Source organism: Scyliorhinus canicula, chromosome 9, assembly GCF_902713615.1.
Source record: "Scyliorhinus canicula chromosome 9, sScyCan1.1, whole genome shotgun sequence".
Lineage (NCBI taxonomy): Eukaryota > Metazoa > Chordata > Chondrichthyes > Carcharhiniformes > Scyliorhinidae > Scyliorhinus > Scyliorhinus canicula.
The window spans coordinates 128955331-128972153 of NC_052154.1; the positions used below are offsets into that span (position 1 = coordinate 128955331).

Consider the following 16823-nt stretch of genomic DNA (forward strand, 5'->3'; position numbering starts at 1 on the left):
ACTGCAGCAAGTATTTTTTATTCATTCATGGGATTGCATCACTGGCTCTGCCAGCATTTTATTGTCCATCCCTAATTGCCCTAAGGGGGCAGTTAAGAGTCAACCACATTGCTGTGGGCCGAGTCACATATAGGCCAGACCACATAAGGGTGACAGATTCTCTTCCCTAACAGACATAAATAAACCAGATGGGTTTTTAGGACAATCACAGAGTTTACAGTACAGATGGAGGCCATTCAACCCATCAAGTCTGCACTAGCCCTTGGAAAGAGCACCCAACCTAAGCCCGTAACCCCACTTACCGTACCTTTTCGAAGGGCAATTTAGCATAGCTAATCCACCTACCCCTTTGGGACTGTGGGAGGAAACCAGAGCACCCGAGGAAACCCACGCAAATACGGGGAGAACGTGCAGACTCCACACAGACAGTGACCCAAGCCAGGAATCGAACCTGGGACACTAAATGCTGTGAAGCCATTGTGCTAACCACTATGTTACCATGCTGCCCTGGTTTCATGGTCATTTTAATTCTAAATATTTTATTGAATTCAAATTTCAGCATCTGCAGTGGTGGGATTTGAACCCAGGGCCCCGGAGCATTACCCCAAGTTTCTGGTTTACTCATCCAATGACAATACCACTATGCCACCACCCATAGATAGATTTTTGTCAGCCAAAGATATTTGAATGATACAGGACAAAGCTAAGACTTATGGACATAACCAGTGCAGTAGATAACGGGGAGCCAATGGATGTGGTATATCTGGATTTCCAGAAAGACTTTGACAAGGTGCCACACAAAAGGTTGCTGCATAAGATAAAGATGCATGCCATTAAGGGTAAAGTAGTAGCGTGGATAGAGGATTGGTTAATTAATAGAAAGCAAAGAGTGGGGATTAATGGGTGTTTCTCTGGTTGGCAATCAGTAGCTAGTGGTGTCCCTCAGGGATCCGTGTTGGGCCCACAATTTTTCACAACCTGCATAGATGATTTGGAGTTGGGGACCAAGGGCAATGTGTCCAAGTTTGCAGATGACACTAAGATGAGTGGTAAAGCGAAAAGTGCAGAGGATACTGGAAGTCTGCAGAGGGATTTGGATAGGTTAAGTGAATGGGCTAGGGTCTGGCAGATGGAATACAAATGTGAGGTTATCCATTTTGGTAGGAATAACAGCAAACGGGATTATTATTTAAATGATAAAATATTAAAGCAGGAGTGCATGAGTCACAGAAAGTTGGTTTACAGGTGCAACAGGTGATTAAGGCGGCAAATGGAATGTTGTCCTTCATTGCTGGAGGGATGGAGGTTTAAGACTAGGGAGGTTATGCTGCAATTGTATAAGGTGTTAGTGAGGCCACACCTGGAGTATTGTGTTCAGTTTTGGTCTCCTTACTTGAGAAAGGACGTACTGGCACTGGAGGGTGTGCAGGAGATTCACTAGGTTAATCCCAGAGCTGAAGGCGTTGGATTACGAGGAGAGGTCGAGTAGACTGGGACTGTACTCGTTGAAATTTAGGATGAGGGGGGATCTTACAGAAACATATAAAATTATGAAATAAATAGATAGGATAGATGCGGGCAGGTTGTTTCCACTGGCGGGTGAAAGCAGAACTAGGGGGCATAGCCTCAAAATAAGGGGAAGTAGATTTAGGACTGAGTTTAGGAGGAACTTCTTCATCCAAAGGGTTGTGAATCTATGGAATTCCTTGCCCAGTGAAGCAGTTGAGGCTCCTTCATTAAATGTTTTTAAGGTAAAGATAGATAGTTTTTTGAAGAATAAAGGGATTAAGGGTTATGGTGTTCGGGCCATAAAGTGGAGCTGAGTCCACAAAAGATCAGCCATGAACTCATTGAATGGTGGAGCAGGCTCGAGGGGCCAGATGGCCTACTGCTGCTCCTAGTTCTTATGTTCTTATTAACCATGATGTCACCAAATGGAAAATTGGCTAACTGAACAAATTATTTAACCACAAGCTAAATGGCCTACTCCGGTTCCTAAGAATCTGCAATCATTATCAGCCACAATAGGGTTATTGCTGTAACTATGACAGGTTCAGCCCAAACTTTGTTCCTCACTGTTATACAACTAAGCAATTTGATTGCCTGAAGTTATGCCTATTATGCATAAACCAAATGGATGCAGGAACAATCGGTGTAGCAAGCATGGAATGTGTTGCACATGGATTAGATTTAAAGTCATTGTACCATGTACATTTTGTACATAAACCCAGCACATGCTAGAAGTGCACATATCAATTAGCACTTCAATGGAAATTGTGCCATTCTTGATCCCTTCCATGCCCTCCATGGTGCCCAATACAAGAATCAGTTCTATAGCCCGAAAGTGTTCACATTTTCAAATGGTGACTCGCAACCTGTGTACTTCCAGTTTCTGCACATATCCAGAATTCAGAGCTTTAACTACTTCCAGCCTTCCACACACTGCACATCTATCCGCTGCAACTCCTTCCTTCCAGCTGCAAGTACATCATGCACCCCTCCCTCAACAGCAGGTCTCCCTTCATACAATAGGGGGCTGGATTTTCCGCTCCCAGACGGCAAAAAGTGCATTCAGCGACAGGCGGAGAATCCGCCCCCAAAAAATCGGCATACACGTGGAGTGTGCCACAGAGTATCCACCGCCTCAGGCCATTGCCCGAGGCCCACCCTGCGATGCTCCGTTGCCACCGGCCCAATTCCCGACGGCGTGGCTTACGTGTGCCCACACCGTCTGGGTAGCTCGAGTGACGGCTGGCAGGCCCGGGGGGGGGCCTCATTCAGGTCTGGGGACAATGTGGGCGGGTGGTCCGAGGCGTGCGAGCGCCCCATCTGGGGCACTACTTTGCCAGTCCAGGTCCACAGGCTGAGTCCGCCATGGAGCACAGCGCGGCTGCTGCAGGCCACCGCTATGCACATGCACAGTCTCTGACCTGGCAGTGCTGGGGGGGCGCATCAGCAGCTGGAGCTGCAAGTTCTACGACAGCTCCCTGCTGGTCCCCAACAAAATGTGGAATCTGTGGCCTTTTGACGCCAGTTTTCCTGGCATAAAAGACCAGAGTTTTCATGACGGCGTGGAGACTTAGTCCCAAAAAGGGAGAATCAAGCCCCGGATTTTCCTACACCAGCACCCAGCAATATCCGATAGGCAATTGCCCACTTGCAGCTCATTTGATCAGGATGCTGTTTCTTCCACAGAAAATACTACCTACAAGTTATTTTGGCAGTTAATGTGGCACAAGGCAGCTCCCTGCCATACAAAGCAAAAAACTGTTTTACATTGTTAACTGACATCAGCAAGGCCAGGAATGCAGATGGCACAACTGGTCTTGATGCCCAACTAATTCCATCACTGATGGATTCAACATCACCGTGCCAGGTTCAAGAGTCTATTGTTTTTGTGACAATAATAAAGATCATTGTATCAAGAGTCTCCAGTGCCTGTTGAACCACGCCACAAGAGGGAGAGAAACTGGAAAAACAAAATTGCTTGCATCTTAGACCCCTAGTCAAGTTAAGTCATCTATTCAGCCTAGTGTGATGAATGTCTCCTCTTTGGTAGTTGCAAAGATTCTACATAAAATTAGGTTAAAGTTTTAACCCACAAAGCATCCACCAAATCAGCACTAAATTGACAAATATGACAGACACGATAACTGATATTGGAGGTTAGGGTGGAGACATGTTGAGGCATCATAGCCATGTATACATGACCCAACAATTCTCAATACTGATACCAAAAGTGGAAAGAGCTCCATTCCCAGCACCAGCAGACGGAAAAGTAAATGCCACTGTGAGCAAGTCTGTAGGGCACAGCATAAACATACTGGAGTCAAAGCTGTGTTAAAGGAAGTGATCTTTATTGTTACGTATTCACAGAACAGGCAGGTTGTATACAAACCCACTGGATGCAGACATGCTAAACGTACGGGACATTACACTTAGTATAACCCAATGTATACAACAGTACGACCCATCTCCGATATCGCAATCAAAACAAAACCCTTCTGAAATCACTGCCCTAATAAAGGAGCAAAAGGGCACTTTGGCACTCCTCTGAGTGATAACAGGCTTGACCATGTCTCTACTGCCAATTTAAAACCAGAAGGGCTGCCATTGAAAATGCTTGTTCCCTTTAAGCTGTCCCTTTTTAATTTACTGGAACATTAGACAAATTATCACAATGCATTAATGGGACAACCTCACTGCTGGTAAGTACACACTGATTGAAAATATAAAATAATTAGCATTGGACAAATGTGCCTACACTTTCCAAACAAATAAAACTGTACATGTTATATGTGCAGTGGGGAGGTGGGCAAAGAAAATAGCTGTTCACATGATGGAGACTCCCACCTAATTCACAAGGAACATTTGGAAATCGGGGTTGGAGCAGGACTAAATGAAGACAGTTGCCGTTGATTGCCTGCTAGCCGATCAATTGCTTTCTTTTGAATATGGGTAGCAGCTGTTAATTGCACTGCCATGGTGCAAGTTTCTTAGGATAGCAACTGGACTCAGTAATGATCCAGCTCCACTGTTTACTCATCCTTCTGCCCGTTCGATCAACTAACTGAAACTGCAATCGGCTTTGACACGGAGACAAAGGCACTGTTCTGTCGACTTTTAGGAAGCTCATTGGCAGGAAGTGTTTTATGGTTCTAGGCACATTATGTAGAAGGTTTAGTGAGGGGCAGGTTTCAGATTCTCTTCCAGCTTAATGCTCCTGTAGTACCAGTGCTCAAACGGTCAAGTGTGGAAATGGATTATGAAAGTACAAGTGCCCAGATTTGTTTTTAGTAATTCCCTTTAGGTATCTTTAGGTTAGAATGCCACAATCGACAGCATTTTACAGTAAAAAGACTAAAAAAATCTGCAATCTGACTTAAGCTGAAAGCAAAGCATCGGTCGGAGCTTATACACAAGCTGATTTTCAAACCACCGGATAACCAGCAAGACAAAGGCATTCCAAAAGACACAGGCTGGGTTTTAAGCAGATAGACCCCAAGCTATCTGAAACCCTGATACAAAAGTGAAAAATAAATTGCCTGAAATGATACAGGAAGGATCATCTACTTTTAGTTTACACTGATGCACAAGACATTAAAATGCAGGAGAGCGGGGGGTGGGGTGGCAAGATCCAGTTTCCTCACGCTCATTCAGAGCTACATTTATATAAATGAACAAATGGTATGCTAGAAAACTGTAATAGACCAGGTTCAAACTTAGACCAGCCCCCATCAAATTACTCACTGCACTGGTTATATTATACATATATACGTTTAAAGGTACCTGCAGTATAATGGGAAGATCGATCAAAACTTTTAAATCAGTACAATCATTTGGAAAGTTTGCACAAATTAGTGCACACTGGGAGCATACGGTTCACAGCTGGTGCAGTTGTCAGAAAACTGTCAATTGAAAAAAATTGGATTCCAATTATTTTACCATCTATATTCATCTGAGCAACCCAAGGCTTTAGATCAAAGGGGGCTTTGAGCCCCCTCCTGCAGCGCAATGGGCGTCCATTTTCTTTTCTTCATTAGTCTTCATATTCCAACATCAAAAATTGAGACTTGTGCTGCAGCTTAAAAGCTCTCTGATGGAGTTGGTCATTTACTTGAAGACCTGATGAGTGGGTATCAGATGCTAACTGCACACTGATTTCTCCAACGAGAGCTGCTGCAAGGCACCAAGGGAGAACCGTCAATGTCAGGAAGGATGGTTTTATATAATATATATAAAAAAAAACAATATATTTCTTTAAAAAACTGAACGTGACAAGTGGCAACATCAGACAACTGGATTAGTTTAGGGGTCATCTTATGACACGATCTATTCCACTACAAAGCTTTTCTTTCAGCTGCGCTCACTGAGGTCCCTGTGAGGTGGCAGCGGCCGTGGCTCATCTAGTACACAGATGCATTCCGGATCCCACAGCACAGCACCATGCTGAAAATCATCTCAAGGATCTGAAATTGAGGAGAAGAGAGATATCAAAAAGGAAAAATGTTGCAAGGTCAGTTCCAAGTCTTGATCAATTACAGGCAATATCCACGCTAGTTTTTCAAAACATTCATTCACATTCCTGGCCTGCACATTATTCACTGATCTTGGCTCTATCAGAGAGAAATTCCCAATTGCTATCCAATGAACCCGATGGAAAATGTGCACATGGACATTGGGTCTGGATACAATCAAGACTCAGCAGTTTGTCCTAACATTTAGCTAAATTTGAGTTTTGTGTAATTTGAGCAGGCAGGGAATCTGACCATATTGGCTCGACTTCATTACATGGTTAGTGAACTGCCAGTGTGAGAAGCACTCTTCAACCGAGAAAGGAAAGAAATTAGGCAGGGGAGCCAAATGGGAAGTGCCTACAACCACACCTTAAATAAAGGGGTAGAGGTGCTGCAGTGGAAACCAGCAGCACTTGAGCAATGTTGTAGAACCTACAGCAGCAAGCAAGTCAGATTTCAAGCCTTTAAGGTTCAAAGTTCATAAGCAGCTGCTAAGATGACCTATACCTCAATCCAGCTTTCCTCAATTGTAGCCGAGGACCCCTTTAATTATGCTGATATTGGCCACTCCCAAACATGCTTGGAAATGAAATGAATGAAAATCGCTTATTGTCACGAGTAGGCTTCAAATGAAGTTACTGTGAAAAGCCCCTAGTCGCCACATTCCGGCACCTGTTCGGGGAGGCTGTTACTGGAATCGAACCGTGCTGCTGGCTTGCCTTGGTCTGCTTTCAAAGCCAGCGATTAGCCCTGTGAGCTAAGAGCAATATGGTTACTGTCTCATAAATAACGGTCTCATTTAGAAGCACATAAGACTCACCACAGTGCAGAAGGAAGCCATTTGTCCCACCAAGTCTGCACCGACCCTGTGAAAAAGCACCTTACCTCGGCCCAATCCCCCACCCTATCCCCACAATCCACCAAACCTATGCATATTTGGACACTAAGGGGCAATTTAGCATGGCCAATCCACCTAACCTGCACATCTTTGGAGTGGGAGGAAATCCAAGCACCAGGAGGAAACCCACGCAGACACGGGGAGAACGTGCAAACTCCACAAAGTCAACCAAGGCCGGAATTGAACCTAGGTCTCTGGTACAGTGAGGCAGCAGTGCTAACTACTCGGCTTGTATGCACAAGGCGCACACCAGTTCCAGCAGGTAATTTGGCCACCTTTCGTTACCTGCTAGTTTGGCCCCTCTATTAGCTGATCGATTATTAAGAGCATGGGGGAGGTGGTCAGAACGTGTGACCTAAAATTCACTGCGGAATTGAGAACAGTGATGTAGTATAAGCCCACGCCCATTAGAAAATTACATTAAGTGGCCCAACCTCCTTGCAGTTCACAGGGGCTATGATTTATACCCAGGACCCAGAGATGAAAGACCATTCACTTAATCAATCCATCACAAAATAAATGTCTCGAGTTACCCGGTCTGTATTATCTGGGGTTCCGGCTGTTAGAGACCTAAAAGGTTCATACCATGATGACTGCAACAATGACGGCAGCAATCCCGATGATGTACAGCTTCTCTGTAAACAGCTCGTTGATCCGTGTGCCACAGTCCATCTAATAAACCAAATCACATCATTGAGTCACGCTTGTTATCTATCACTGCAACTCACTAGAAACTTACGATTCTTTATATATAACTAAAAAGCTCTCATTATTTGATTTGTCAAGTAACCCACTAAGTGCACCGTCACCAATGCATCGAGGAAGTTGTAACTAGATTTATTTTACCCTGATCTTAATTCACTACCTCAGGATAGCTCTCAATTCCCATGATAGACTTGTAACCCCCAACACTGCACCACCAATCATTCAAGTTTGGAAAAACAATGTTTTTGTACTTCTGGTCGTGAACATAGTGCAGGTGTGTCATCTCTGTTACATTCCTGTACCTCAACATGTGATGCACAGGCTATAGAACTGTCATTTTTGCACTTTCAATACTTGATTCACAATAAAGCTCACATGGCTAAATGGCAATACCAAGAGTAAAGTAATATTGTTCCACTTCTCACATCAACCATTGAGATGTCTTGAGAGATGATTAGTTGAATCACACTTCGTACCAAATGGAGAGCAGACGGGTAAACTGACTGACTCCAGATTTTATAGTAGGAAATTGAGGCCAAAAAAAGAGGCCAACAAAAGCTTGGGACTCTGCTATGGTCATCCTCAGATTTTACAATGATGGACCATGGTTGGGGTAAATCGATCAGCCCAGGCCACCAAATAACACCATTATATAAGAATCAAAAAGGGTGTAGAGAAAGACAAAAAGGTACAGATACCAGTGAATGAGCTAAATGGTGTGGAGATGCCAGCTTGGATTGGGGTGAGCACAGTAAGAAGTCCTACAACACCAGGTTAAAGTCCAACAGGTTTGTTTCGAATCACTAGCTTTTATGTATGTATATATATATATATATATATATATATATATAGAGAGATAGATAAAGTCAATGATGCAAGACGATACTTTGAATGAGAGTCTTTGCAGGTAATTTAAATTTTTACAGGTTCAGGCAGAGCAACTGGAGAGAGGGATAATCACAGGTTAAAGAGGTGTGAATTGTTTCAAGCCAGGAAAGTTGGTAGGATTTTGCAAGCCCAGGCCAGATGATTTTTGGGGGGGGGGGGGGGGGGGGGGGTGAATGTAATGAAACATAAATCCAAGTCCTCAGTTCAGGCCGTACTCCTGTGTGCGGAACTTGGCTATAAGTTTCTGCTTGGCGATTCAACGTTGAAGGTCGCCTTGGATAACGCTTACCCGAAGATCAGAGATATCCCGTTCGTACCAGTGCATCTTTCAGCGTCTGTAGATGTCTGTTATGCTCCTCCTCGTCTGAGCAGATCCTGTGTCTACGGAGGGCTTGTCATTAGGGGATGGCTTTTTTAATGTGTTTAGGGTAGAAGCTGGAGAAGTGGAGCATAGTGCGGTTATCCGTGAGCTTGCGTTAAAGCGAAGTGCTGAGGTGACTGCCTTTGATGGAGATGAGTGTGTCCAAGAATGCAAGCGATTCTGGAGAGTAGTACATGGTGAGTCTGATGGTGGGATGGGACTTATTGATGTCATCATATAGTCGTTTCGGTGATTCTTTGCCGTAGGTCCAAAGGAAAGAAATGTCGATGTATCTGGTATATAGCGCCGATTGAAGGTCCTGTGTGGTGAGGAGGTCTTGTTCAAACTTGTGCATGAAGGTGTTGGCATATTGAGGTGCGAATTTGTTCCCCAGGGCTGTTCAGTGTGACTGGATGAACAACTTGTTGTCGAAGGTGAAGACGTTGTGATCCAGAATGAAGCGGGTGAGTTGCAGAATTGTGTCTGGAGATTGGCAGTTGTCGGTGTTGAGTACCGAGGCTTTTGCAGCAATGCCGTCGTCATGGGGGATGCTGATGTAGAGTGCCAAGACATCCATTGTGACAAGGAATGTTCCTGGTTCAACTGGTCCATGGGTGCTGAGTTTCTGTAAGAAGTCCGTCGTATCGCGCCAGAAGTGGGCGTTCCTTGTACGATGGGTTTCAAGATGCTCTTGATGTAGCCAGAGAGGTTCTCACATAGGGTCCCATTGCCTGATACAATAGGACGGCCTGGTGTATTGGCCTTGGGTATTTTTAGGAGGCAGTAGAGATCTCCAACGCGGGGAGTACATGGGATGAGAGCATGTAGGGTGCTCTGAAGGTCTGGATCCAAGGTCTTGATCAGTCTGTTGAGTTGGCGGATGTGTTCCTTGGTCGGATCTGCAGATAACTGTCTGTACTGTTCCTGGTTGTTGAGTTGTCGGTACACTTCTTTGTAGTAGTCCGTTCTGTTCAGTATGACGGTGGCCACTCCATTGTCTGCTGGTTTGATGACGATGTTGCAGTTGGTCTTGAGAGCGCGGATGGCGTTGCATTGTGCTTTGGTGGCGTTTGGGGCTGTCTTGTGAATGCGACTGATGAATCTGCCATTGACGGGACTCCTGACGGCTTGAGCATACATGTGGAGTCTAGGGCAGCGGCCTTCTGGAAGGGTCCAATTCAACTCTTTCGTCTTCAGTTGCTGCACCGTAAATCTCTCGGGTCTGCTGTTCCGGTTCATTGGTTGCCTCATTGGGTTCGCTGTCGGCCTCTTGGGGTCTGTGGAAGAACTCCCGGAGCCTCATTCACCAGATGAATTCTTCCTTGCCTGTCGCAAGACTGATGGGGTCCATTTTGGTGGTGGTGCAGAAATTGAGCCCTCTGCTGGGGACTTTGTTTGATTGAAGGGTGTAGTCTGGCAAGTTGATAATAGATTTCCCTGTACTGTTTTCCACTGTGGTACCGGGGGAGGTTTGGTTGCTGTTGGTGGTGATGCCGAGTTTCTCAAGCTTCCTGTTCTTGGTGTGCATATAGGTGGCGTAGTATCGTTGTCTCATCTATTTGGCGGTGTTCCGCAGCTGGTCTGTTGCATCCTGAGCACAAGTTGAGAGTATGGGGCTGGATTCTCCCGTACCCGGCGGGGCAGGGGGTCCCGGCGGGACGGAGTGGTGTGAACCACTCTGGCGTCGGGCCGTCCCAAAGGTGCAGAATCCTCCGCACCTTCAGGGGCTCGGCCGGTGCGGGTCCGCGTATGCGCGGAAGCGTCAGTGGCTGCTGCGTCATCCCCGCGCTTGCGCGGGGTGGTTCATCTTCGCGCCGGCCATTGCGTAGGCCTACACGGCCGGCGGGTAGGAAAAGAGTGCCCCCATGGCAGAGGCCCGCCCGCGGATCGGTGGGCCCCGATCGCGGGCCAGGCCACCGTGAGGGCACCCCCCGGGACCAGATCGGCCAGCCCCCCCCCCCCCCCCCCCCCAGAACCCACCCGCGCTGCCAGGTCCCGCCGGTAAGGGACCTAGTCCAATTTCGCCAGCGGGACCTGCACAGAACGTGCGGGACTTCAGCCCATCGCGGGCCAGAGAATCGCTGGGAGGGGCACTACGAGCGGCCGCCAACCGGTGCGGCACAATTCCCGCCCCCGCCAAAACTCTGACGCCGGAGAATTCGGCAGCCGGCGGGGGTGTGATTCACGCCGCCCCCGGCGATTCTCCGACCCGGCAGGGGGGTCGGAGAATCCCGCCCCAGGACTCTATCTTGGTTCCGGCGTCTGTTGTAGAGCTAGATGGTAACATTGGAGAACCGCAGTTTCTGTGCCATTTTGTGGTAGCACATCCACCCGAGTCAAAACATTGTGGGCGAAATTCTCCGCCCCCCACAACGGGTGGGAGAATAACGGGTGGGAGAATAGCGGGTGGGAGAATAGCGGGAGGGCCTTCCCGACATTTTTGCCGCCCTCCCGCTATTCTTCCCCCCCCCCCCCCCCCCCCCCCCCCCCCCCCCCCCCGCCGAAGTCCCGACCCGAATCGCTGCCGCCGTTTTTTTACGGCCGGCAGTGATTCTCAGCTGTTAGATGGGCCGAAGTCCCAGCCCTTTCCGCCGTTTTTACGAACGGCAAACACACCTGGTCTTGCCGTTCGTAAAAACGGCGTCACAAACTCGCTATTAATAACCATGGCACTGATTGGCACGGCCGTACCACGGCCGTGCCAAGGGTGCCATGGGCCCGATGCCCGCGCACTACTTGTCCTTCCGCCGCCCCGCAGTATCCATTCGCGGGGCGGCTGAGGGGCAACCCGGCCCGCGCATGCGCGGGTTTCGCGCAAAAACGCGATGACGTCACCCGCGCATGCGCGGGTTGGAGTCTTCCAAACTGCGCATGCGCGGCTGACGTCATATGACGCGTCAGCCGGCGCTAACTCCGGCAAGCGGGCTTAACGATTTTCGTTAAGCCCGTCTTGCCGGAGCCTACAGCGTCGGGCTGCTAGCCCCGACCGGGGACCAGAATCTGTCCCCTGTCGGGAAGGGGCGCGCTGCCGTAAAACCCGCCCGGGTTTTACGGCAGCTTTACGATTTCTCCCGTTTTGGGAGAATCTCGCCCTGTGGGTTCAAATCCCACCCCAGAGACTGGAGATCTCCAGTGCAGTACTGAGAGGGTATGCTGCACAACCAGAGATATTGAATTTCAGATAAAATTTTAAACTGAGGCCTCATATTCCCCTCAGTTGGGCACAAAATAGCCGGACAATTCTCCCTGGTGTCATGGCCAATATCTGTCCCTCAACCAACATTACGGGTCATTTATTTCATTCCTGCTTTTGGGAGATTGGTGGGTGAAAATGAACTGTTGTATATCATAATTACAAGCGAGATTACACTCCAAAAGGTACTCTTGGACTTTGGACATGCTGAGCTCATAAAAGGTTAAGTTGAAAAGGAAAGTGGACTTCAGGTGGTGGCCATGGAGTGGGAGGTCACACATTTGGTAGCTCCCGCTTGTGATGAAACATTTGGACCTTTTCTCCTGTTTTAAAAAAAATGTCACTTGATAAATTTGTGGAGAGTGGACAGTGAGAAGAAATCCCCCACCAGTGTATGGAGTAGCGGACTAGAATTGGCCGTGTAAGGAGACATGGTCAAGCAAGGAAGAAGTGTGCAGAACTGGCAGCGCAGGAAAGCATGGTGGAGTCTCAGGATCATGGCACGGTGGCACAGTGGTCGACGGTACAGCTGGTGAAGTTCTTCGAGGAGAGCTTCGCCAAGCTAAAGAAGGATGCGCTGGACCCGATTAAAGCATTGATTGATCAGGTGGAACAGGGTCTAGAAACTCACGGACGGGCGATTCAGAAGGTGGAAGAAAAGGTGACCGAGCAAGAGGACCATTTAACCACTTTAGAGGTCGAGGTGGGGCTGATGAAGAACCACCAGAAAAGGTTGCAGGAGAAGTTGGAGGACTTGGAGAACAGGCCCAGGAGACAGAACCGGAGGACTTGGAGAACAGGCCCAGGAGACAGAACCGGAGGATTGTTGGCTTCCCTGAGGGTAGTGAGGGATCGGACGCGAGGACATATGTGGCAAGTATGCTGGAAAAGCTGATGGGAGATGGGGCGTTTACGCAGCCCTTGGAAGTGGACAGAGCGCATAGGGCTCTTGCAAAGAAGCTGCGAGCGAATGAACCGCCGAGGGTGATGGTGGTGTGAATGCACCGGTTCCTGAACAAGGAACAGATCTCGTGGTGGGCCAAGCAGGTACGGAGTTGCGTGTCGGAGAACTGTGAGTTGCACATCTACCAGGACCTGAGCGCAGAACGCCAGAAGGAGAGCTGGATTTAACAGGGCAAAATCAGCCCTCTTCAAGAAGGGGGTGAAGTTCGAGATGTTGTATCCAGCGCATCTTTTCCCCATTCTTTAATGGGCGTCCCTCTGTCAATTCATCAATGACTGTCACTCCCAATTCTTCAATGGGTGTCACTCTGTCCATTCTGAGTCACGTTTAAGGGCCAGGAACTTTACTTTGAATCGCCGGATGAAGCGATAAACTTTATCAAGGACAAATGGTTAGCAGGGGATTAAGGTCACTGAACCCTGGGGGAGGGCATTGCGGTGGCGATTTGGTCAAAATCACTTCTGTGTTGTTTTAAATATGCCTCTTCCTTTTTTCTTTGGTTTTCGTTGTGATAAGATCTTTGAGCAGCTGCTCAGAAATGTAAGTTAACTTTGCTCCATTGGAAAGTGGGTGGAGGGATTTTTTCTACTGTTTATTTACTGAGGACTGTGATGCTTTGAATATGTATGTCCAAGCCGGGGGGGGGGGGGAAAGAGGAGAGAGGAGGGAGAACAATGGGGAGATAGGATGTCTGGTGCCATGGGCAGGAGCTACCAGGCTAGCTAGCCCACAGAAGCACAGTGGGGGGTGAGCAGGTAATAAGTTTTATATGGGGAGTTGGGTTTCTGGTGCTGTTAATGGGGGGGGGGGGGGGGGAGAGAGTAGCTGCTCTTCTGACAGGGGAGGAACTGTTGCTAGGGGACAAAAGGGAGGTTGAGGACGGCGGAGGCACGAGGGTGGGCCCGACGAGGCGAGACACGAGCTGACAGCTGGCCTAATAAGGGTGATGGCTAATCGGCGGGGGGGGGGGGGGGGGGGGGGGGGAAGAGGAGAGAAGACCCCCCCCCCCAACTAGACTGATTACTTGGAACATCAGAGTGCTAGATGTGTTAAGAGGGCTCACCCGTTCGCGCATCTGAGGGGATTAAAGGCGGATGTGGTAATGTTACAAGAGACACACCTAAAGATCATAGACCAGACCAGATTGAGGAAGGGGTGGGTCAGCCAGGTATTCCATTCAAGGCTGGATTCTATGACCAGAGGGTCTGCAATCCTGATTAACAAACGGGTGACATTTGAGGTAGGGAGAATCGTGTCAGATGCGGGAGGGGGGGGGCAGGTATATTATGGTGAGTGGGAAGCTTGGGGGGGATGCGGTTGTACTCGTGAATGTATATGCACCAAACTGGGGTGATGTGGAATTTATGAGGCGGGTATTAGGTAAGATCCCGGACCTAGAATCACATAATATGATCCTGGGGGAGATTTCAATACATTGATCCAGGATTGGACCGGTCAAAATCTAGGACTGGGAGGGTGCCAGCCATAGTGAAGGAATTAAAGGGGTTTATGGAGCAGGTGGGGGGAGTAGACCCATGGAGGTTCGGACAGCCACAGGTGAAGGAGTTTTCTTTTTTTTACCCCCCCCCCATGTCCACAAAGTATATTCTCAGATCGACTTTTTTTATCCTGAGCAGGGCTCTGCTGCCGGGGGGTGGTGGATACAGAGTACTCGGAAATTGCAGTGTAGGATCATGTCCCACATTGGGTGGATCTACGAGTTAGTATGGAGAAAGGGCAGCGCCCGTCATGGAGGCTGGATGTGGGACTATTAGCAGATGAGGGTGTGTGTGGGCGGGTGAGCAAGTCCATCCAGAATGATTTGGAAATAAATGATACAGGGGAAGTCTCGGTAGCAAAGGTGTGGGAAGCTCTGGGCAGTGGTGTGAGGGGAGCCAATATCGATATGTGCCCATAGGGAAAAGCTGGAACGAGCAGAGAGGGATAGGTTGGTTGGGGAGATACTCCAGGTGGATAGGAGATATTCTGAAGCCCCGGACACGGGGCTACTGAAGGAGCGGTGGAGGTTACAGGTAGAGTTTGGGCGGTTATTTACAGGGAAGGCGGTGGAACAACTGAGGAAGGCAAGGGGAGCGGTGTATGAGTATGGGGTAAAGGCTAGCAGAATGTTAGCGCACCAGCTTAGGAAAAGGGAGGCAGCCAGGGAGATAGGGAGAGTAAAGAAGAGAGGTGGAATACGGTCCTGGACCCAGTGGGGGTGAATGAGGACCTTTATAGCAAGTTATATGAGTCGCAACCCCTGGCTGGGGTGGAGGGAATGAGGCAGTTTTTGGTCAGCTGAGGTTCCCGAGGGTGGATGAGGATCTGGTGGAAGGGCTGGGAGCCCCAATTGAAATTGAAGAAATAATGGAGGGGCTGGAGGATATGCAGTTGGGCAAGGCCCCGGGGCCGGATGGCAACCCAGTGGAATTCTACAAGAAGTTCTCTGAGATATTGGGCACACTGCTGGTGAGGACATTTAATGAAGCAAGAGAGAAGGGAGTCCTCCCCCAACAATGTCTCAGGCCTCGATCTCATTGATTCTGAAACGGGAGAAGGACCTTGAGCTACGCGGGTCATACAGGCCGACCTCCCTTTTGAATGTGGACGCCAAACTGCTGGCTAAGATACTGGCCACAAAGAGAGAGGATTGTCCCCCGTGGGCGATAGGGGAAGATCAGACGGGGTTTGTAAAGGGCAGGCAATTCACGGGCGATGTTATAAGGAGATGTTGGTTGCGATGGATGCGGAGAAGGCCTTTTGATCGGGTGAAGCGGAATTATTTCTGGGAGGTGTTAGGAAGGTTCGAGTTTGGTCAGGGCTTCATTGATTGGGTGCGGCATTGATTGGGTGCAGTTGCTGTATCAGGCACCAGTAGCAAGTGTGCGTACGAATCAGCGGTTGTCAGGCTATTTTAAACTGCACCAAGGGACAAGGCAAGGGTGTCCCCTCTCCCTGCTGTTGTTTGCTCTGGTCTTAGAGCCATTGGCTATGGCGTCAAGAGCTTCCAGGAACTGGAAAGTGCTGGTCCGGGGGGGGGGAGCATCGGGTCTCGCATTACTTGGATTACCTGCTCCTTTACATTTCGGACCCATTAGAGGGGACGGGGGAGATAATTTGAATCTTAGGGGAATTTGGCAAGTTCTCAGGGTGTAAATATTGAATATGGGGGAAAAGTGAGATGTTCGCGATCCAGTCGAGGAGGCAGGAGAGGAGATTGCGAGAACTGCCATTTAGAATGGTAGGAAGGAGCTTTTACTATCTGGGAATCCAGGTGGCACGGGTTTGGGAGACATTGCACAAGTTAAACTTGTCCCGGCTCGTAGAACAAATGAAGAAGGACTTTAGGAGATGGGACATGCTCCCACTGTCACTGGCGGGGAGGGTACAGACCGTGAAAATGACGGTCCTCCCCAGATTTCTATCTGTCTTTCAGTATCTCCCCAGCTTTATCCCGAGGGCCTTTTTTAAATGGGTGAATAAGGTGATTTGGGGCTGTGTGGGGGCAGGTAAAACCCCGCGAGTGAAGAAAGTGAAGAGAGCGCAGTGGGTGGGGGGGGGGGGGGGGGGGGGGGGGGGTTGGCACTGCTGAACTTTTGTAACTACTACTGGGCAACTAATATAGCCATGATTAGGTAGTGGGGGGGTCGGTGTGGGAGCGAGTAGAGGCGGCATTGTGTAAGAACAAAGTTTGGGGGCACTGATAACGGCACTTCTGCCGTTCTCGCCAGCCCGGTGGTAGTGGCAGCTCTGAGAGTCAACGGGCAGTGGAGGAAATAAAGGAGAGGAGAGGGAGC

General features: G+C 48.7%; 1 protein-coding gene across 1 annotated transcript in view; it reads right to left on the reverse strand.

The window, feature by feature from the left end:
• Positions 1 to 3836: 3836 nt before the first annotated feature.
• The window catches only part of cd81a (CD81 molecule a), a 92135-nt gene continuing 79148 nt past the window's right edge, over positions 3837 to 16823 (reverse strand). The window contains exons 7-8 of the mRNA XM_038807563.1: positions 7501 to 7587; positions 3837 to 5969 (exon numbers count right to left, since the gene is read on the reverse strand). Of these exons, the coding sequence (XP_038663491.1) occupies positions 5907 to 5969; positions 7501 to 7587 (150 nt within the window). The 3' untranslated portion in view covers positions 3837 to 5906. The remainder of the gene's footprint in view (positions 5970 to 7500; positions 7588 to 16823) is intronic.